This window comes from Lepidochelys kempii, chromosome 23 (assembly GCF_965140285.1).
Source record: "Lepidochelys kempii isolate rLepKem1 chromosome 23, rLepKem1.hap1, whole genome shotgun sequence".
NCBI lineage: Eukaryota > Metazoa > Chordata > Testudines > Cheloniidae > Lepidochelys > Lepidochelys kempii.
The window spans coordinates 16,924,406-16,945,721 of NC_136402.1; the positions used below are offsets into that span (position 1 = coordinate 16,924,406).

Genomic DNA, 21,316 nt, shown 5'->3' on the forward strand with positions numbered 1-21,316 from the left:
GTGACTCCCCGATGGGGGGGGCTGGGTAGGCCAGGCTGTGGGGGCAGTGACTCCCCGATGGGGGGGCTGGGTAGGCCAGGCTGGGGGGGCAGTGACTCCCCGATGGGGGGGGCTGGGTAGGCCAGGCTGGGGGGGCAGTGACTCCCCGATGGGGGGGCTGGGTAGGCCAGGCTGGGGGGGCAGTGACTCCCCGATGGGGGGGCTGGGTAGGCCAGGCTGGGGGGGCAGTGACTCCCCGATGGGGGGGCTGGGCTGGGGGAGTGACTCTCCCGTGTTGCGGGGGGATGGTGAGGTGCATTGTGGGAGGTGTCCTCTCTCGCAATGGACCAAAATGGGCACCCCAACTTTCGCCACACTCAAAATGGCGTCTAGCGGATGCCGGACAGTTACGCCTGCGTAGCCAGTGGCTGACACATTCAACATGGCCGTCAGGCGGGGTGACCGTACTACGCATGTGCGGTTGATATCAACTGGCTCGGTTGCCGCAATCGACATGATACTCATGGGCCACACCCAACATGGTTGATCTTCGGCGCATGCGCTTTATTGTCCCCTCAGCGTGCCGCATTCGCTATGGCGGTGCCTCCTGTTGCGCATGCGTAGTCAGCACACGGGGCGCGCGTCTGCCGCCGCTCTCAATATGGCCGAGGCTTTGCACATGCGCTTTGATGTTTCTTGACACCCCCTCACCCCGCGCGCCACACTCGCCATGGCGCCTTGTCGCGCGTGCGCTCTCCTCGCTCCCCGTGCCACGCTCAAGGTGGCGACAGGAAGCGCCCGGCTCCGGGTTGGCGCGTGGGGGCGGCGGCGGCCAATGGGAGGAGGGTTGGCATGGGAACGGGGGGTGGGGCTCAACTGTCACCGCCCCCCCGCCTGTGTTGGCGGGAGAGTCGGAGACTGACTGAGCGGGGGCCTGAGGTGAGCGGGGCCGGGCCATGGGGGGCGGGGAGGTTGGGGGGCAGCCATGGGGGGAGGGAAGAGGAGGTGGGGGCCATGGGGGTGAGGGGAGGTTGGGGGCCAGCCATGGGGGGAGGGAAGAGGAGGTGGGGGCCATGGGGGTGAGGGGAGGTTGGGGGGCAGCCATGGGGGGAGGGAAGAGGAGGTGGGGGCCATGGGGGTGAGGGGAGGTTGGGGGGCAGCCATGGGGGGAGGGAAGAGGAGGTGGGGGCCATGGGGGGCGGGGAGGTTGGGGGGCGGCCATGGGGGGAGGGAAGAGGAGGTGGGGGCCATGGGGGGCGGGGAGGTTGGGGGGCGGCCATGGGGGGAGGGAAGAGGAGGTGGGGGCCATGGGGGTGAGGGGAGGTTGGGGGCCAGCCATGGGGGGAGGGAAGAGGAGGTGGGGGCCATGGGGAGGTTGGGGGGCAGCCATGGGGGGAGGGAAGAGGAGGTGGGGGCCATGGGGGGCGGGGAGGTTGGGGGGCAGCCATGGTGGGAGGGAAGAGGAGGTGGGGGCCATGGGGGTGAGGGGAGGTTGGGGGGCAGCCATGGGGGGAGGGAAGAGGAGGTGGGGGCCATGGGGGGCGGGGAGGTTGGGGGGCGGCCATGGGGGGAGGGAAGAGGAGGTGGGGGCCATGGGGGGCGAGGGGGGGTTGGGGGGCAGCCATGGGGGGAGGGAAGAGGAGGTGGGGGCCATGGGGGTGAGGGGGGGTTGGGGGCAGCTGTGGGGGGGGGGGAGGAGCAGATGGGGACCATGGGGGGTAAGGGGGAGTTGGGGGCCAGCCATGGGGGGAGGGAAGAGGAGGTGGGGGCCATGGGGGTGAGGGGGGGTTGGGGGCAGCTGTGGGGGGGAGGGAGGAGCAGATGGGGACCATGGGGGGTAAGGGGGAGTTGGGGGCCAGCCATGGGGGGAGGGAAGAGGAGGTGGGGGCCATGGGGGTGAGGGGAGGTTGGGGGCCAGCCATGGGGGGAGGGAAGAGGAGGTGGGGGCCATGGGGGGCGAGGGGAGGTTGGGGGGCAGCCATGGATGGAGGGAGGTGGGGGCCATGGGGGGCGAGGGGGGGTTGGGGGCCAGCCATGGGAGGATGGAGGAGGTTGGCACCATGGGGGCGAGGGGAGGTTGGGGGGCAGCCATGGATGGAGGGAGGTGGGGCCATGGGGGGCGAGGGGAGGTTGGGGGGCAGCCGTGGGGGGAGGGAAGAGGAGGTGGGGGCCATGGGGGTGAGGGGGGGTTGGGGGCAGCTGTGGGGGGGAGGGAGGAGCAGATGGGGACCATGGGGGGTAAGGGGGAGTTGGGGGCCAGCCATGGGAGGATGGAGGAGGTTGGCACCATGGGGGCGAGGGGAGGTTGGGGGGCAGCCATGGATGGAGGGAGGTGGGGGCCATGGGGGGCGAGGGGAGGTTGGGGGGCAGCCATGGGAGAAGGAAGGAGGAGGTGGGGGCTATGGTGGAACAGGAAGGTTGGAGGGACCATGGGGGTGGGGGGAAGGTTGGGGGGAGCCATGGGGGGAGGGCAGAGGAGGTGGGGGCTATGGAGGGGAGGCTGGGGAGGCCATTGGGGTGGGGGACTATTGAGGGGGAGCCGTGGGGGCTGTGGAGGGGTAATGGGGGGCCATTGGGGGCAGGGGAAGGAGGTGAGGGCTAAGGGGGGGTGGGGAAGTTTGGAGGGAGCCACGGGGGGGAGGAGGTGGTGAGGGCTATGGAGGGCTGATGGGAGGCCACTGGGGGTGTGGGGAGGGTGCTGGGGAGCCATGGAGGTGGTTGCGGTGACCATGGCGGGAGAGGGGAGGTTTTGGGGAGCCATGGAACGGGGAACGGGATTAGCAGTAGGGCAGGCAGTGGAGGGGAGGGAGGGCAATGGAAGGGGGGAACTATGGAGTAGGGCAGATTGGTGGTGGGGGAAGTTACTGGTTGGTGGCTGGGATATAAACCAGGGGGCGACAGGAGCTGGGCTGGGCTGGCAGTGGTGGAGGGCAAGGCTGGGTGGGGGGATGGCTGGGGGGGAGAGTGACTGGGTATGGGGTGGGACAGACGACTGGGTGAGGGGTGGCCAAGGCTGGAGGGGTGGGGCGCACCCTGGGGAGGGTCTCCGCTCACGCCCTTTCCCTGCTCCCACAGCCAGGATGGAGTTCAAGCGGAAGGCTCCTGGGGTGGGGGCTGGCGGGGGGGACCCCGCCTCAGCGCCGCGGAAGCGGCCCAAGGGGGGTGACTGGGAGGACGATGGCCCCTCGCACTTCGAGGAGGAGCTGGCCCTGCTGGACGAGGTGGAGGCCGAGATCGCGCTGGAGATGAAGGAGTCTCAGCCGGCCCCCGACACGGTGCCCCTGGGTGAGGCGCGTTCTCTGCCCTGGCAGTGGGGAGCTGACCCCAGTGAAGTGCCGGGGAGCCTCAGTAGGGGGTGCTGTGCTGTGGGATGGGGGCTCGTAGGGGGCGATGTGCTGCAGGGTGTGGAGCAGGCGGCTCGGGGGTGCTGTGCTGGGGGGAGAGGGGGCTCGGCAAGGGTGCCGTGGGGAGCAGGATGGGGGTGCAGCAGGGTTGGGGGCTTGGCGGGAGGCGCCATGAGGAGCCGGGGGTGCTGTGGGGAGAGGGGCAGGAAGCAGGGTGCCGGGGAGGCGGGAAGAGGGTGCTGCAGGGGGTGGGAAGCGGGGCGCTGTAGGCAGAAGATGGCTTGGCTGGGGGCACTGCAAGTGGGGGACAGCTCAGCCCCGTCTCTGATGCCCATTTCCTTCCCCCTCAGGGAGCCTGATCTCTTCCGTGGGGAACCCCAAGTGGCAGAGGCCGCCGCCCCCCAGGATAAACCCCGCCCAAGATGTGCTCTGCTTCCAGCAGGTGGAGTTGGACTATTATGTGGGTGAGCCACTGTCAACCCCTCCCCCCTCGGAGCGGTGGGGGGGCAGTAGTGAGTTAGAGCGGGGTGGGGGGCTGGGAGCCATGACTCCTGGGTTCTCTCCCTGGTACTGGGAGGGGATGGGGGCCTGGTGGGTTAGAAGCTGAGGGTGAGGGGGAAGGGAGCCAGGACGCCTGGGTTCTTTCCCCAGCTCTGGGAGGGGAGGCGGGTCTAGTGGGTTAGAGTGGCTGGGGAAGGGGGCCCGGCAGACAGGACTTCTGGGTTCCTTTGCTGGTTCTGCCCTGGCTGTCCCTTCCCCCCTGGAGTGGGGATTATGACCCCCGTTTCCTGCCTCAGCATGGCCAGGAGAGGGGCTCCCTGGCTCCAGTCTGGCTGGGCTGGTTAATCAGTGCCATGGGGTGAGGCTGCTTTGGAGAGGCACAATGGGGCCTGTCTGTCCCTGCTGTCACCCCAATGGAGGAGGGGGGGGGGAAATGGCCTGGAATTCCCCTGGGACCTTCCAGTTCCCCTCCTCCAGCTGGGGAGCCAGGGGGGCTGCTGGGCTGTTCCCTGACTGTGGGCCTGGCGCCACCCAGGTGGCTATGCTGGGGGTGGGAGGTTGGGGGGCTACGTCTCTGACCCTGTCGCTCCCCCAGGTGTCCCCGTGCCAGGCATGCCCGGCGCCACCCAGGGCCCAGTCCCTGTTCTCCGGATGTTTGGCGTCACGGCGGCCGGGAACAGCGTCTGTTGCCACATCCACGGCTTCGCCCCCTACTTCTACGTGCCCGCCCCGGCTGGTGAGTGCCTCCTGGTGTGGGGAGGGGAGCGGGCAGTTGGCAGAGCCCCCCCTGACCCTCTGCCCCATCCCTGACCCCAGGCTTCCAGCCCCAGCACCTGAGCGACTTCCAGCGGGAGCTGAACGGGGCCGTGCTGCGGGACCTGCGCTCCAACCGGGAGGGACTGAGCCGGGCCGTGCTGGCCGTGGAGATGTGCAACAAGGAGAGTGAGTGTGGGAGGGGTTGGGGGGTGGACAGGTCTGGGATGGGGGCCAGGCTGTGGGCTTCACCCCAGTCATGGCTGCCGTGAGGGGTCCCTGGGCTTGGCCGGGGAGTGGGGGGCGGCTGGTGCCTGTCTGAGCTGACCCCCAGGGGTGTGGGGCTGGGAGGGGCGAGGGATGTGGGAGTGTGTGTGCGCGTGGTGGGGCTGGTGCTCATGTGGTGACTCTCTTCTCCCCCCCCCAGGCATGTACGGGTACCACGGGCAGCGCCGCCTGCCCTTCCTGAAGGTGACCCTGGCTCTGCCGCGGCTGGTGGCACCTGCCAAGCGGCTGCTGGAGCAGGGGCTGCGTTGCGAGGGGCTGGGTGTGCTGGGCTACCCGGCCTATGAGGCCAACATTGACTTCGAGATCCGGTAGGGCCCCCGCGCCGCCTTCCCCCCCGCGCTGCGCTGGGCCCCAGTCCTGGCCCCTCTGCTTCCTGCATTGGGATTGGTCCCTCCGCGCTGGGTCCCAGTTCCCCCTCCCCCCCACCCCCAGCACTGGGCCCTCCTCATCCGCCCCCTGTGTTGTGGTGGGGCCCCTTCTCCTTTCCCCCACCCCTCTGTATTGGGCTGGGCCCCCAGTGCTGGCCCCGTCCTCCTTTGGCCCCGCCCCTCTGCATTGGGGTGGGGCCCCTCAGGTTGGCCCCCCCCATGCTACCCTCTGGCCCCTGTCTGCCCCATCTGCTCCCCGGCCTGGGTCCTGACCCCTCCCACAGGGTTGAGTCCTGTCCCCCTACCTCCCCCACCTGCTCACTCGCTCTCCCCACCCAGGTTCATGGTGGACCGAGACGTTGTGGGCTGTAACTGGATCGAGCTGCCCCCCGGCAAATACCGGCTGCGCCCCGAGCAGCTCATGGGGGAGCCCTCCAAGGAGCTGGCCAAGGTACCCCCATGGGGTGGATCTATGAGCGGGGGTGGGATCTCTGGAATGTGAGTGTGTCTCTGGCCTGGGTGTAGGGCACAGGGGGCTCATTGGGGTGGAGTTAGGGGTGGGGGCGCTGCAGCCAGGGTGGGAGGCTCTGTGATCAGGGTGGGTCCCTGTGGGGTGGGGGTCTCTCCCCAGCACTTGCGGGGCTATGGAAGGTTTGGGGTTTGAGGTGTGGTGGGCACAGTGTGGGGGATCATGGGGGCTGGGGTGGGGATGGCAGTCCCTCCCAGCATGCATTGGGGTGGGGGTGCAGAACCCCCCAGCTGACCTCCCTCTCTTCCCCCCCCAAAGGCCTCGCTGTGCCAACTGGAGGCTGATGTGGGCTGGGCAGATTTCATCAGCCACCCCCCTGAGGGCGACTGGCAGGGCATCGCCCCACTGCGGGTGCTGAGCTTCGACATCGAGTGCGCTGGCCGCAAAGGTGAGGGGCAGCCCGGTGGCATCGGGGCAAGGGGGCAGCTGGTGTGTGTGTGGAGGAAGCTGGGGAGGGGGCTGCCACGGATCCTTAGGCTGGACCTCTTGGACTACAGCCCCCGTGGGCTCCGGCAAGCCAGTCCTGCTGAGTTGGCCCCTGGGGGTGGGGGAGCCATGCCCCCCTCACCCAGTCGGGGCGGCTGGTCCTGTGCCCAAGGCTTGGGTATGGGGCCCAGGCAGCGGAGCGCCGCCTGCCTTGCAGGCAGACAGGTCTCTGCCACCTGCTAGGAACCAACGCAGCACATGGGGAAACTGAGGCATGCACAGGCCTCATCAAAATATTACAGAAAATACCCACTGTGTCCCAGTGGGTGGGCAGCAGGAGATGAGGGTGGCTGCAGTGGGGGTGGAGGGACGAGTGAGCTGGAGGGCATGGTGGCTCCAGCCAGGCGCCTCCGCAGTCAGCAGCGAAAGAGGCGCTGCCATCATTAGGGGCCAGAGTGAACGCTGAGCTTCAGGCTCGCTGCAGACCCGCCCGCCTATCCACAGCCCCCTTCGTCCCCAGGGATCTTCCCGGAGCCGGACAAGGACCCGGTGATCCAGGTGGCCAACATGGTGCTGCGGCAGGGCGAGCGCGACCCCTTCATCCGCAACGTCTTCACCCTGCAGAGCTGCGCCCCCATTGTGGGCTCCCAGGTGCTGTGCTACTCCCAGGAGGCCGAGCTGCTCAAGGTACTAGGGGTGGGAGTAGGGGGGTGTGGGGGGCACAGTGGGGAGTGGGTGGGGAAAGCCGGGGAACATGGGCCCAGGGTCTGTATCCCAGCGGTGGGGGAGGAACAGGAGGGGCCCGGAGCTGGGGGGGCTCTGGGTGTCCCCTCTTAACCCCCCTTGTCTGTGGCAGGCCTGGGCAGAGTTTGTGCGGATCGTGGACCCCGATATCGTCACAGGCTACAACATCCAGAACTTCGACCTGCCCTACCTACTGCAGCGTTCCCAGGCCCTCAAGGTAGCGGGGACCCTGCCCCCCATTGACCCCTGACCCCTCCACTGGCCCCCAACAGCCCTTGCCCCCTCCCTGAGCTGCGAGGACCCCCCACCGACCTGTCCTATCTGCTGTAGCGCACGCAGGCCCTCAAGGTAACGGGGATCCCGCTCCTGAGCTTGCCTGACCCGCAGCATGGGACTTCTCACCCACCTCCCAGCCAGTTCAGGGGGTCAGGGTTCCCTCCTACGCCCCAGAGCCAGGCACAGCCCATGACAGTGCTGGGGCGTTTCCTGGCCCTGCTTCACCCCAGTGTTCCCCAAGGAGAACAGAGCTGCCCCCTCCGGGCCTGACAACCCATCTCGCCCCCTTCCCCCACCCTCCTTCCGGCAGGTTGCCACCTTCCCCTTCCTAGGCCGCATCCTCGGGCGCAAATCCGTCATCCGGGACTCGTCCTTCCAGTCCAAGCAGATGGGGCGGCGGGAGAACAAGGTCATCAACATCGAGGGGCGCATCCAGTTCGACCTGCTGCAGGTGGGGCTGCGGGGCCGGGGCGACGGGGGCTGGTTGGTGGGGCTGCGGGGCAGGGGTAAGGATGTCACGGCGGGGGTCACAGTCTGGGTGCTTGGGAACCGTGAAGGCAGTCAAGGCTCGGCTTCAGTCCCTCGTGGGTCTGACCATGGCGTGTCAAGCACCCCATGAGCTCCCCGTGGCAAGCCCACCCAGATGGAACCCCTGGGGAAGCCTCACCCTGCCCCCAAAGGGCCCTGCCCCACAGCCAGCCGGGACTCCCAGCCAGCGGGTAACACAGCGTAGGGCAGAGCTGGTGAGCATGGACAGCAAAGTTGTGGGGACCCAGAGCATGGAGCCCTGGACTCCTTTCTCCCCCACCCCCCCATCCCAAACCAGGAGACTGACCCCTTCCCGCAGCCCAGCCCTAGACCTGCCCAGTTCCCCTCTGTCCGGGACTCACAGGACGGGACGCGTGCTCTCTCGGCTCCGTACGGTCCCTGGGGGAACCCCCTTCAGTGCGACAGCCCTTTTCGGAGGTTAAGCCCCTCCGCCTCCTGGAACCGCACTTCTCTGAGCCTTAGCACGCCTGTCTCTGCTGTGGGTCCCGCAGGGAGTCCCTTCGCTCCGGACCCCCGGACCCCCGGGGCCTCCACCCCCAGAGGGAATAATGCCCCCCTGTTCTCTAGCCCCGAGGGACTCTCAGCCAGCATAAAACAGGAGGGTTTATTGAGCATCTGATAAACTTTCCAGGCCTCAGGCCTGGCCTCCCTCAGCACAGCACATCTAGGTCTCTCCTGCGGCAAGGGGGGGCTCTGCCTGCTCCTCTCCCCAGTCCAGAGCCCCCCTGCTTCCAGCCGATCATCCCGTCTCGTCTCCCCCAACAGCTCCTCCCCCGTCCTTTGTCCCAGGTAAATGAGTCGCAGGGGCCCTCTCTCTCCTGTCCTTTGTTTCCATCTGGCTGGAACCGGTTGGTCAGGTCACCGGGTTCCTCTCTCCTCAGCCCTTTGTCCCTTTCCTGGGCCAGCAGGCCACCTGGTCTCTTTGTTCTCCAACTCTCTCTCTCCCCCCCCCCCCCCCCAGATTCTTGCAGAGGATGGGCCCGGCCGTGACTTGCCAGGCTACAGAGTGTCGGGCTATTGTCTGTGTCCAGGCAGCGCTATCCTACCTGCCCTCTGGGGGTCGCTGCACTGCTCACACGCTCTTGTCCCACCACCTAGATACTTAGGTAACACAGGGGAACACATGCATCTGATGAAGTGAGCTGCAGCTCACGAAAGCTTGTGCTCAAATAAATGTGTTAGTCTCTAAGGTGCCACGAGTCCTCCTTTTCTTTTTGCGAATACAGACTAACCCGGCTGTTACTCTGAAACGGGAAACTGAGGCACACACACACAGTATTCAGAGAAAACGTTAAGAACAGTCTTGTTTCATCACAGAGATGCTGGGTGGGGGCTGCAGGATGGGAGCGAGGGGCGGGCAAGGGCTGCATGTCAGGAGTGAGGGGCACCGGGGGTCTCACTGTCCTGCCCCCCGGCAGGTGCTGTTGCGTGAGTTCAAGCTGCGCTCGTACACCTTGAACGCCGTCAGCTTCCACTTCCTGCAGGAGCAGAAGGAGGATGTGCAGCACTCCATCATCACTGACCTGCAGGTGAGGGCGGGGCCTTGGCATGCCCCGCCTCTGTGTGGGATAGGCCCCTCCCCCTGCTCTCCCCTTCCCACCTGATGGGACCCCCGTGTGCTTCCCACACCTGGCCAGGCTCGGCCCCGCCTCCCTGGCCTGTGCTGTGTCCTCCCAGCCTGGCGTGGGCCCGGCCTGCCCCCCCCTGCTGGGGCTTGCTCCTCCCCAGCCCCCCGACACTGTGTCCTGTCCCCCCAGAACGGGTCGGAGCAGACACGCCGGCGCCTGGCCGTGTACTGCCTGAAGGACGCCTACCTACCGCTGCGTCTGCTGGAGAAGCTGATGTGTGTCATCAACTACATGGAGATGGCGCGGGTCACCGGGGTGCCGCTGGGCTACCTGCTCTCCCGGGGCCAGCAGGTCAAGGTGGTGTCGCAGCTGCTTCGCCAGGTGAGGGGGGCCCGGGGTGTGGGGGGCTCCCGGGGTTGCTCGGCTCCGTGTGGCCCCTGGGAGGAGCCCCCATCCGTGCAACACTGCCTCCTGGGGCTGCTCTCGCTCTAGGGGGTCCAGCCCTGGGCCCCGCCGCCTCCTGGGGCCACACCTCTGAGCCCCCTGCACCTGGCTTTGCTGTGGGCCCCTTGGGGGTCCCCTCGCTCTGGCCCTCTGGGGCCGCCCCCAGAGGGAGCAGCCCCTCCCTCCCCTGTGCTCCAACCCGCAGGGACCCTCAGCCAGTGCAAACGGGGGTTATTGTACGTCCCACCCCAGCCCAGGCAGCTTTCAGGGGTCCGGCCCCATGTCCCAGCCCCGGCCAGCTGAGTCTGTCCCGCCCCAGCCCAGCCGCCCCTTCCAGCCGTGTCCGTGTCCCCAGCCCAGCCGCCCCTTCCAGCCGGGTCCCCTATCTCCCCTCCCCACAACCACCTCCTTTGCCTTCAGTCCCAGGTGAACAGCTCATCTGGGCCCCTCTCCTCCGTCCTTTGTCCCTCCACTGGCCCGACCCAGCTGTTCCCAAGCTGGGCTGGGCCTCCCGGGCACCAGTCGCTGGGTCCCCCATCTGCAGGCCGTTGCTGGGGTCCCGGCTGCCGGGTGAGGTCACACCTGGCCCCCTGCAGCAGCAACCCCCCTCTGCCGCCCCCCGTTACACACCCAGCGCACAGGGAAACTGAGGCACGCATCGCGTTCATGCACCGCACTAAGGAAATCCCCTGCTTTGTCCCAGGGCGGCTCCTGCCCAGGCAGGGGAGGGGGCTAGAAGGGGTGAGCCCCAACCTGTTGTGTGTGGGGGGAACCTGAGGGGGTTGGGGATCCTGTGGCTGGACCCCCCCCTCCCCCCACAAACTGGGCCCTGATGCCCCTGCTCCCTACAGGCCATGAAGCAGGACCTGGTGATGCCCGTGGTGAAGTCAGAGGGGGGCGAGGACTACGCTGGTGCCACGGTCATTGAGCCTCAGAAGGGGTGAGTGGGGGTGGGGGGGGGCAGTGGGGAGCAGCCTGTAGGGAGCTGAGTGGGGGGGAAGGTAATGATCTGGGGTGAGGGGGTTGGGATGAGCTGGGGGCAGGGGTGGGGTCCCCACGGGGAATGGTGCTGGGAGGGTCTCGGGGGGGGCGGTGCTGGCACCAGGAGAAAGTGACCTCCCCCCTCCCCCCCCAGGTACTATGATGTGCCCATCGCCACCCTGGATTTCTCCTCCCTGTACCCCTCCATCATGATGGCTCACAACCTGTGCTACACCACGCTGCTGCAGCAAGGGGCGCCGGAGCGCTATGGGTGAGGGGGGGCGGGGGAAATGGGTCCTTGTGCTTCATGGGGGAGGGGAAGGGGGCTCTTGTGCTCCATGTGGGGGGCTGGGCTGCATGGGGGGGGCAGTGTGGGAGATGCAGGAGGCTGGGCTGTGGGGACAGGAAGTGGGGGGTCCTATGCTAAATGGGGGGAAGGGCTGTGCCCCAGGGGGAGGGGGAGCAGGGTAGAGATGGAGACCCCCCCACACACACACACACCCAGCAGCTCTGGGCGGGGCTGAGACAGAGAGGAGCTGGGGTCACCCCCCAGGCACTGTCTGGGCTTGGGTTAAGTGCAGCCCTTCTGTGGGGGGGAAGGGATGGGACAGTGGGAGGCGCCAGGGGTGTCCCTGAGCCCCCCCGCCCTGCTATCTCCCCCCGCAGGCTGTCCCCCGAGGAGTTCATCCGCACCCCCACGGGGGACCTCTTTGTCAAGGCCTCTGTGCGCAAGGGGCTGCTCCCTGAGATCCTGGAGAACCTGCTGGCTGCCCGCAAGAGGTATGGGGGGGCCCTGAGTGGAGTGGGGGTCTGAGCCCCCCTCGCGGCTGCGAGGGGCAGGAGGTGTTGGGAAGGTGGCCGGGTGGGGTGGGGGGGAGGATGGGGGTTGCGTGGGGGGGACGGGCTTCGCAGGGACTCGGGATGGGGCCCCCCCATGCTGATGTCACTGACCCCTCCCCGGGCACAGGGCCAAGGTGGAGCTGCAGCAGGAGACCGACCCCTTCAAGCGGCAGGTGCTGGACGGCCGGCAGCTGGCGCTCAAGGTCAGCGCCAACTCGGTGTACGGCTTCACCGGCGCCCAGGTGGGCAAGCTGCCCTGCCTGGAGATCTCCCAGGTGAGTTGGGGGGGAGGGGTCGCTGGGCTCGGGGGGGATTTCCCAGGTGGGGCTGGCACTGTTGCCCCATTGTCTGTCCAGCTGGGGGGACTCAGGGACTTTCTGTGCCCAGCCCCGCTCCAGGGGCTTCCCTGGCACTTCCTCAATCCACCCCCAGCCCGGGCAGGGTTGGAGCCACTGCCCCTCCCCAGCATTGCTCCTGCCCTGGGGTTTCCGAATGCCAGGCTGTGAGACGTCGACAGCTGGCAGCTCTGCCCACCCCCACCAGCCACCTCTGGGGTGGGGCGTAGGGGCTGGATCTATGGTGGCCCCTCGCCCGGTGCTGGGAGGTGGCCCCTTTGGGCTGGGGCGCGGGGGCTGGGTCCATGGGGGCCCCCTCGCCTGGTGCTGGGACGTGGCCCCTCTGGGCTGGGGCGCGGGGGCTGGGTCCATGGGGGCCCCTCTGGGCTGGGGCGCGGGGGCTGGGTCCATGGGGGCCCCTCTGGGCTGGGGCGCGGGGGCTGGGTCCATGGGGGCCCCTCTGGGCTGGTGCTGGGACGTGGCCCCTCTGGGCTGGGGCGCGGGGGCTGGGTCCATGGGGGCCCCTCTGGGCTGGGGCGCGGGGGCTGGGTCCATGGGGGCCCCCTCGCCTGGTGCTGGGACGTGGCCCCTCTGGGCTGGGGCGCGGGGGCTGGGTCCATGGGGGCCCCTCTGGGCTGGGGCGCGGGGGCTGGGTCCATGGGGGCCCCTCGCCTGGTGCTGGGACGTGGCCCCTCTGGGCTGGGGTGCGGGGGCTGGCCCCTCGCCCGGTGCTGAGCTTTGGGGTAGCAAGTTTCCAGTGCCCAGCGCTTCCTACTGGCCCCCTGCCCACCCCCTTGCAGCCAGCCGCCCTAGCGCCACCCTGGGGCATTGGGGCCAGGCCCCTGGTCCGGCAGAGTACCCCCAACTGAACCCGTGGGTCACCTGCCCCTGCACTGGCCTATCCCTGCTCCGCTCGGGGCTGGGCGTGCGGCTGGGCAGCACCACCCGCCCCGCTTCCTGTGGGTACCGCTGCTCTGTGCGGCGGGGGCAGGGGCTGGCACCAGGACAGGAGCCTTTTGTGTCTGTCAGGCCAGGCTGTGCGCCACTTGCATGGGCATGGGCAGGGCCGGGCTAGGGGTCAGGAGTGAGGGGGGCGGGGCTGCGGAGCCTGCGGAGCCTGCGGAGCCTGCGGGTCGGGAGAGAGGGGCAGTGGCAGGGCCGGGCTAACGGGGGGCTGTGGGTCGGGGGAGCGGCATTGGCAGAACTGGGTGGGGGGCAGGGCTGGGCTGTGGGTTGGGAGTGAGGGGCACCGGCAGGGCTGGGGGGAGCACTTGCAGTCTCTCCCGCCCGCTAACCCCATTACCCCTGATTCTCCCACCCCCAGAGCGTGACGGGTTTTGGGCGCCAGATGATTGAGAAAACAAAGCAACTGGTAGAGTCGAAATACACCATGGCCAACGGGTACAGCGCCGATGCCAAGGTGAGGGGCAGGGCTCAGGCCAAGGTAAGGGGGATGGGCTGGCTGATGGGGGGCTGGGTCTCTTCCCCCCGCCCACCAGGTGGTGTACAGGGACACGGGCTGGGTTGGGGGGGAGGTTTCTCTAACCCCGTCTGCCGCCCCAGGTGGTCTATGGGGACATGGGCTGGGTTGTGGGGCCGGGGGGGGCAGGTCTCTCTAACCCCGTCTGCCCCCCCAGGTGGTCTATGGGGACACGGACTCGGTGATGTGCCGTCTGGGGGTGCCCTCGGTGGCCGAGGCCATGCGGATCGGGCGGGAAGCGGCCACCTGGGTCTCCAGCCACTTCCCGCCTCCCATCAAGCTGGAGTTTGAGAAGGTGAGTGGGGTCGGGGGTTGTGATGCGGGGGGCGCCTTGTCTAACCCCCCACCACACAGAGTGCAGCGCCCCTGGGGGGCCAGGAGCCCAGGGCTGGATCTGTGCATGGCCCTCAGGGGACCGGGTTGGCACTGGTGGGGCTTGGCGGGTATGGGGGGAGCAGGGCTCTGCAGTGGGGGGGGCAGGATTCCAGCCCCTCACCCCCCCCATTCCCCCCAGGTGTATTTCCCCTACCTGCTGATCAACAAGAAGCGCTACGCCGGGCTGTACTTCTCCTCCAGCGCCCGCACCCACGACAAGATGGACTGCAAGGGCATCGAGACCGTGCGGCGTGACAACTGCCCCCTGGTGGCCAACCTCATCAACACCTGCCTGCAGAAACTGCTCATCGACAGGTGGGGCTGGGAGAGAACCCAGGAGTCCTGGCTCCCCGAGCCCCCCTGCTCTCACCGCTACACCCCACTCCCTTCCCAGAGCTGGGGGGAGAACCCAGGAGTCCTGTCTCCCTGCCCCCCTGCTCTAACCCCAAACCCCTCCCACCCCCCCCACCCCCCGGGTTGCTGGGGGGGAACCCAGGCGTCCTGCACTGACAGGGGTGTCTCCGTCAGGGACCCGACGGGCGCCGTGGCCCATGCCAAGGAGGTGATCTCGGACCTGCTGTGTAACCGGGTGGACATCTCCCAGCTGGTCATCACCAAGGAGCTGACCCGCACGGCCCACGAGTACGCCGGCCACCAGGCCCACGTGGAGCTGGCCGAGAGGTGAGGGGACATGGGGGGCAGCGGGGGACCCCCCAGGGCCAGGCGGGTGCTACCCCGGTGCTGGGCCTCGCTGGGTCCCCGGCTCGGCTGCTGTGGCCCTAGCTCTGCAGCTGAGCTCCCTGGGGGGGGCGGCGAGGCGTGACCCAGGGGAAAGGCAGAAATAGCCACCGCGGCCCACCTGCACCAGCCCCGCCCCCTGGAAACAGCCCCCCCCGCCTGGGACTTCCTGTGGCCTCCGCAGCATCTCTGGGGCGGGGCAGCACCAAACGGGCTCCCAACCCGCCCGCCGCTAGCCCAGCCGGTGCCCCTCACTCCCGACCCGCAGCCTCCTGCTAGCCCAGCCGGTGCCCCTCACTCCTGACCCGCAGCCCCCTGCTAGCCCAGCCCAGCCCAGCCCTGCCCTGCCGGTGCCCCTCACTCCCGACCCGCAGCCCCCTGCTAGCCCAGCCGGTGCCCCTCACTCCCGACCCGCAGCCCCCTGCTAGCCCAGCCCAGCCCAGCCCTGCCGGTGCCCCTCACTCCCGACCCGCAGCCTCCTGCTAGCCCAGCCGGTGCCCCTCACTCCCGACCCGCAGCCCCCTGCTAGCCCAGCCCAGCCCAGCCCTGCTAGCCCTGCTGGTGCCCCTCACTCCTGACCCGCAGCCCCCTGCTAGCCCAGCCGGTGCCCCTCACTCCCGACCCGCAGCCCCCTGCTAGCCCAGCCCAGCCCTGCTAGCCCTGCCGGTGCCCCTCACTCCTGACCTGCAGCCCCCTGCTAGCCCAGCCCAGCCCTGCTAGCCCTGCCGGTGCCCCTCACTCCTGACCTGCAGCCCCCTGCTAGCCCTGCCGGTGTCCCTCACTCCCGACCCGCAGCCCCCTGCTAGCCCAGCCCAGCCCTGCTAGCCCTGCCGGTGCCCCTCACTCCTGACCTGCAGCCCCCTGCTAGCCCTGCCGGTGTCCCTCACTCCTGACCCGCAGCCCCCTGCTAGCCCAGCCCAGCCCAGCCCTGCTAGCCCTGCCGGTGCCCCTCACTCCTGACCTGCAGCCCCCTGCTAGCCCTGCCGGTGTCCCTCACTCCCGACCCACAGCCCCCTGCCAGCCCAGCCCTGGGCTCCCCCACCAAGTCTCTTTCATTAGGCTTGTTCCCTGCTTCTCAACTAGTGGGTGTCTGGAAAGAGTCGGGGGCTGGGGGCGCCGGGCAGGGGGACGTGCAGGCCCTGGGGTTTCCTCCACCCTGACTCTGCTCAAAGGAAATATGCTAATAGCAGTTGTTAAAATAACCCGTTTCGTTAGTGAAACCCTCCCCCCAGCCCGGCCGGCGCCCCTCACTCCCGCCCCGCAGCCCCCTGCTAACAGCCCCGGACCACCACCCCCAGCCCGGCCGGCGCCCCTCACTCCCGCCCCGCAGCCCCCTGCTAACAGCCCCGGACCACCACCCCCAGCCCGGCCGGCGCCCCTCACTCCCGCCCCGCAGCCCCCTGCTAACAGCCCCGGACCACCACCCCCAGCCCGGCCGGCGCCCCTCACTCCCGCCCCGCAGCCCCCTGCTAACAGCCCCGGACCACCACCCCCAGCCCGGCCGGCGCCCCTCACTCCCGCCCCGCAGCCCCCTGCTAACAGCCCCGGACCACCACCCCCAGCCCGGCCGGCGCCCCTCACTCCCGCCCCGCAGCCCCCTGCTAACAGCCCCGGACCACCACCCCCAGCCCGGCCGGCGCCCCTCACTCCCGCCCCGCAGCCCCCTGCTAACAGCCCCGGACCACCACCCCCAGCCCGGCCGGCGCCCCTCACTCCCGCCCCGCAGCCCCCTGCTAACAGCCCCGGACCACCACCCCCAGCCCGGCCGGCGCCCCTCACTCCCGCCCCGCAGCCCCTGCTAGCCCAGCCCTGGTCCTGCTCTCACCCCCAATCTCCGCAGGATGCGGCGGCGAGATCCGGGCAGCGCCCCCAGCCTGGGCGACCGCGTCCCCTACGTCATCGTGAGCGCGGCCAAGGGGGTGGCGGCCTACATGAAATCGGAGGTGAGTGTGGGGGGGTTGCCCATGGGGCTGGGGGAGGGGGGCGTTGCCAGATGGTTTGGGGGGGTCCCTGCGGCCCCCCTGCTCTGACTGCCCCCCCCCACGCCTCCCGCAGGACCCCATCTACGTGCTGGAGAACAACATGCCGATCGACACCCAGTACTACCTGGAGCAGCAGCTGGCCAAGCCCCTGCTGCGCGTCTTCGAGCCCATCCTGGGCGAGGGCCGGGCTGAGAGCGTCCTGCTGAGTGAGTGGCCCCCCGACCCCTGTCCCGGGGGCGCCCTCGGGCCCCCCGCTGAGCCCCTCCCTGGTTTCCCCCACTGACCCCCTCCCCGGGGCGTGCTCGGGCCCCCCATTGACACTCCGCCCCCAGGGGCGCGCTCAGCTCCCTCCCTGAGCATTGGGGGGGCCCGGCCCTGACCCGTCTTTCCCCACAGGAGGGGAGCACACGCGCTGCAAAACCGTCCTGACCTCCCGGGTCGGGGGGCTCATGGCCTTCGCCACCAAACGCAGCACGTGCCTTGGCTGCCGCGCCAGCCTGCCCCACCACGGTGAGTCTGTACCCCCCCCGGGTACCCCCGCGCCCTCTGCCCCACCACGCTGAGTCCGTACCCCCCCCGGGTACCCCCGCGTCCCCTGCCCCACCACGCTGAGTCCGTACCCCCGCGTCCCCTGCCCCACCACGCTGAGTCCGTACCCCCCCCCGGGTACCCCCGTGTCCCCTGCCCCACCGTGGTGAGTCCGTACCCCCCCCCGGGTACCCCCGCGTCCCCTGCCCCACCACGCTGAGTCCGTACCCCCCCCGGGTACCCCCGCGTCCCCTGCCCCACCACGCTGAGTCCGTACCCCCGCGTCCCCTGACCCACCACGCTGAGTCCGTACCCCCCCCCGGGTACCCCCGTGTCCCCTGCCCCACCGTGGTGAGTCCGTACCCCCCCGCGTCCCCTGCCCCACCACGCTGAGTCCGTACCCCCCCGGGTACCCCCGCGTCCCCTGCCCCACCGTGGTGAGTCCGTACCCCCCCCGGGTACCCCCGCGTCCCCTGCCCCACCGTGGTGAGTCCGTACCCCCCCCCGCGTCCCCTGCCCCACCGTGGTGAGTCCGTACCCCCCCCCGCGTCCCCTGCCCCACCGTGGTGAGTCCGTACCCCCCCCGCGTCCCCTGCCCCACCACGGTGAGTCCGTACCCCCCCCGCGTCCCCTGCCCCACCACGCTGAGTCCGTACCCCCCCCGCGTCCCCTGCCCCACCACGCTGAGTCCGTACCCCCCCCGCGTCCCCTGCCCCACCACGCTGAGTCCGTACCCCCCCCCCGGGTACCCCCGCGTCCCCTGCCCCACCACGCTGAGTCCGTACCCCCCCCCCGGGTACCCCCGCGTCCCCTGCCCCACCACGCTGAGTCCGTACCCCCCCCCGGGTACCCCCGCGTCCCCTGCCCCACCACGCTGAGTCTGTACCCCCCCCGGGTACCCCCGCGTCCCCTGCCCCACCACGCTGAGTCCGTACCCCCCCCCGGGTACCCCCGCGTCCCCTGCCCCACCACGCTGAGTCTGTACCCCCCCCCGGGGTACCCCCTACGTCCCCCTGTGCACCCCTGCCCCACTATGGTGAGTGGCCCCCCCATGTCCCCCCACACATGTCCTGTGCCCCACCATGGTGACCCACCCCATGCCCCTCTTCCCCATGCCAAGTTAACCCCCCAGCCTGCTGAGCCCCCGCTGCCTCCCCCGCCCCCATCAGAGCATGGGACACCCCTCCCCCACATCCCTGCCCGGGTGGGGTGGGCGGGGAGCTGGTGGCGGGTGGCGCAAGATTCGGCGGGGCGGGGGGGTGTCTCCAGGGTTTTGTAACCGGAGAAAAGCCCCGGGCCAGGTTCTCCAAACTCCCCTGCTCCCCCGCTGGGGGACCCCACCCCAAGCCTGAGTCCCACTGGGAACCCCCTGCCCCCCCCCCGGGTGACCTCTGAGTCCTGCTGGGGGACCCTGAGCCCCCCTGCCCCCCAGGTAACATCTGAGTCCCGCCCCTCCCACCAGGGGCAGAGCTGGGAGGCTGCTCAGGGGTGCGGTCCAGGGATGGGGAGCTAGTGGGAGCCCCAGGGTCACTGGGGAGGGCTTGGGCCAAGGGGGGCCCGGCGGGTGGGTCGTTGACGTGTCTCCCCACAGGTGCAGTGTGTGAGTTCTGCGTGGGGCACCAGTCGGAGCTGTACCAGAAGGAGGTGAGCTGGGGGGACGTGTGGGTCTCACCATGGCCAGGGGGGTGGGGCGCCAAACATGCTGTGGGGCTGGGATGGATGCGTGTCTGGGGGTTAAAGTACAGGGGCGGGGGCTGGGAGCCCGGATGCCTGGGTTCTCTCCCTGGCTCTGGGAGGGGAGCGGGGGCTGGTGGTTAGAGCGGGGGGGCTGGGAGCCAGGACTCCTGGGTTCTCTCCTGGGAGCTGGTGGTTAGAGCGGGGGGGCTGGGAGCCAGGACTCCTGGGTTCTCTCCCTGGCTCTGGGAGGGGAGCGGGGGCTGGTGGTTAGAGCAGGGGGGGCTGGGAGCCAGGACTCCTGGGTTCTCTCCCTGGCTCTGGGAGGGGAGTGGGGGCTGGTGGTTAGAGCAGGGGGGGCTGGGAGCCGTGAGGTGAAGGCTTCAGGCCCAGCCCCTGTCCTGAGGTGGGGGGGCTGTGTGTTGGGGGAGATGCTGCGTCTAACCCCCCCCCCAATCGGATCCCCCCCAGATCTCTCATCTCGCGGGGCTGGAGGAGAAGTTCTCCCGTCTCTGGACCCAGTGTCAGCGCTGTCAGGGCAGCCTCCACGAAGACGTCCTGTGCACCAGGTACGGCCCCGCCCATCGGGGGGCAGGGTGGGGGGCTGGCCAGGTCCTCGGGGGCAGGCAGGGCTGGCCAGGGTGCTGGCTTGCCTGAGAGTGGGGCAGGCGGGTACCGGGGGCGGGGGGGCTGGCCAGGCCAGGAGTGGGGCAGGCAGGGCTGCTCAGGGGGCTGGCTAGGCTGGGAGTGGGGCGGGTACTGGGGGGGCAGACAGGGATGGTCATGGGGCAGGCGGGTACCGGGGGGGCAGGCAGGGATGGTCAGGGGGCTGGCCAGGCCGGGAGTGGGGCAGGCGGGTCCTGTGGGGCAGGCAGGAATGGTCGGGGGGCTGGCCAGGCCGGGAGTGGGGCAGGCGGGTGCTCTGCTCCCAGCCCCTCCCTCGGGGCAGCTGGTTCCCACGGGAGCCAGGGGCTGAAATATGGTTTTATGCCCCGGCCCCCCCGCCCCCCCATGGCGTTTACAGCCGCTTATCGGGCTGCGTAAACAGCCGGCTCCCACGGGGGGGGCCGGGGGGGTGGGAATGCCGGGCCCCGGGGCCGCTGATTGCCCTGGCTGGCGTCTTTATGGCCCTATAAATCCAGCACCTGCTGCTGCGGCCTCCCCCGCCACCCCCCCCCACGCTGCTGGGGGCAGGGCTCAGTTCACCCCAAGCACCCCAAAAATCTCTGGGCTCCCTCCTCGGGTCCCCCTTCTGCACTGAGCCTCCGCACTCCCGGCCCCAAGCCCCCGTTTGTCTCTGCTGCCCCCTGTCATCGCTGTTCCCCCTGACCCCGTCTTCTCCCATGTCCCGCCCCCCCCCCCCAGCCAGGACTGTCCCCCGTCTCTCCCCCACACACTGACCCCCCTCTTCTCTCGTCCCCCCACAGCCGGGACTGCCCCATCTTCTACATGCGCAAGAAGGTGCAGAAAGACCTGGATGACCAGGAGCGGCTGGTGGCGCGATTCGGCCCCCCCACGTGGTGACCGGGGGCCCCCCGCTGGCAGGGGGGCAGGACACGGGGGCTCAGCCCCTCCCTCACCAAGGGTGGTTCCACCCGGGAGGGGGCTGGGGGGGGCCATTGGGAGCTTTGTAATTTTGTATTTTCTACTGGGAATAAAGACTCTTCTTTCCAATGCTGGGAACTTCTCCTGGTTTATGGGGCATCAGGACTCCTGGGTTCCCTCCCCAGTTCTGGGAGGGGAGGGAGGGCTAGTGGTTAGACCAGGAGGCTGAGAGCCAGGACTCCGGGGTTCTCTCCCTGGCTCTGGGAAGAGAGTGGGGGCTAGTGGTTAGGGCAGGGGTGGGAGGGAGCCATGACTCCTGGGTTCACTCTCTGGACTCTGCCTGAGCCCCTCCCCCATACCATGAGGAGGGTGAAGCCCCACAGGGAGTCTGGGGACCCAGCTTCCCCCCCTCACCCCTCTGCCTGCAGCTGGCTGTCAGCCTGCCCCATAGCATCCCCCTGGCTCCGGGGCTGCTGGAGAAGTGGGGGTCGCTGGGCGTTCTGTAGAGAATGGGGGAGCTCCTCACTTCCCCCTCCTTCCCTGCCCAGGCTGCAGCAACGGGCTCACGCATGCCCCCCAGCAGCCCCCCCACATGCCGGATGCAACGTGATGTTGGGGGGAGATAAGGGGCGGCCGATAAGCTCCTTTCGCAAGCGATTCACGTGGACTCACGAGGGGGGCTGAGCTCGTGGGAGATGCTGCCACCTCTGGGCTGGGGTGTGGGGGCTGCTTTAAAAGGGGACCCCTTGCCCCGGTGCCAGGATGCGGCACCTTGGGTGGGGTGTGGGGGGCTGGTTACACAGCTGTTTGGGACAGGAAGTGAAGGAGACTCCCACATCCTGGTATCACCCCAGTCCTCAGAGCTGGGGTTCAGCTGGAAGTAGGGGGGGCAGGGCCAGGCTTGGGGGGCAGCGTGACCTGCATGGATTCCTCCCTGGAGGGGGAAGGCCTCACGGCCTGGAGTTTCCTATCCCCGCTCACCGGGATGGGCAGGAATTGGGGGGGGGGGGGAGAGGGGTGGGGGGGTTGGGGTCAGAGCCTGGTTAACAGGCTCCTGCTGGATGGGGCA

General features: G+C 69.4%; 1 protein-coding gene across 1 annotated transcript; it reads left to right on the plus strand.

Annotated features, from left to right (window-relative positions):
- The first annotated feature begins 864 nt into the window (after window positions 1-864).
- Window positions 865-20,376, plus strand: POLD1 (DNA polymerase delta 1, catalytic subunit). The gene is made up of 27 exons (XM_073327007.2): window positions 865-918; window positions 3,055-3,264; window positions 3,674-3,787; window positions 4,420-4,560; window positions 4,641-4,766; window positions 5,005-5,173; window positions 5,573-5,684; window positions 6,021-6,150; window positions 6,709-6,875; window positions 7,045-7,149; window positions 7,519-7,659; window positions 9,176-9,286; window positions 9,515-9,706; window positions 10,621-10,709; window positions 10,905-11,021; window positions 11,417-11,530; window positions 11,718-11,865; window positions 13,250-13,345; window positions 13,563-13,700; window positions 13,920-14,095; window positions 14,309-14,461; window positions 16,359-16,461; window positions 16,574-16,706; window positions 16,897-17,010; window positions 18,620-18,672; window positions 19,174-19,271; window positions 20,130-20,376. Exons 2-27 carry the CDS (start codon window positions 3,060-3,062, stop codon window positions 20,224-20,226), a joined length of 3,342 nt encoding a protein of 1,113 aa, XP_073183108.1. The 5' UTR covers window positions 865-918; window positions 3,055-3,059; the 3' UTR covers window positions 20,227-20,376.
- Window positions 20,377-21,316: the final 940 nt, after the last annotated feature.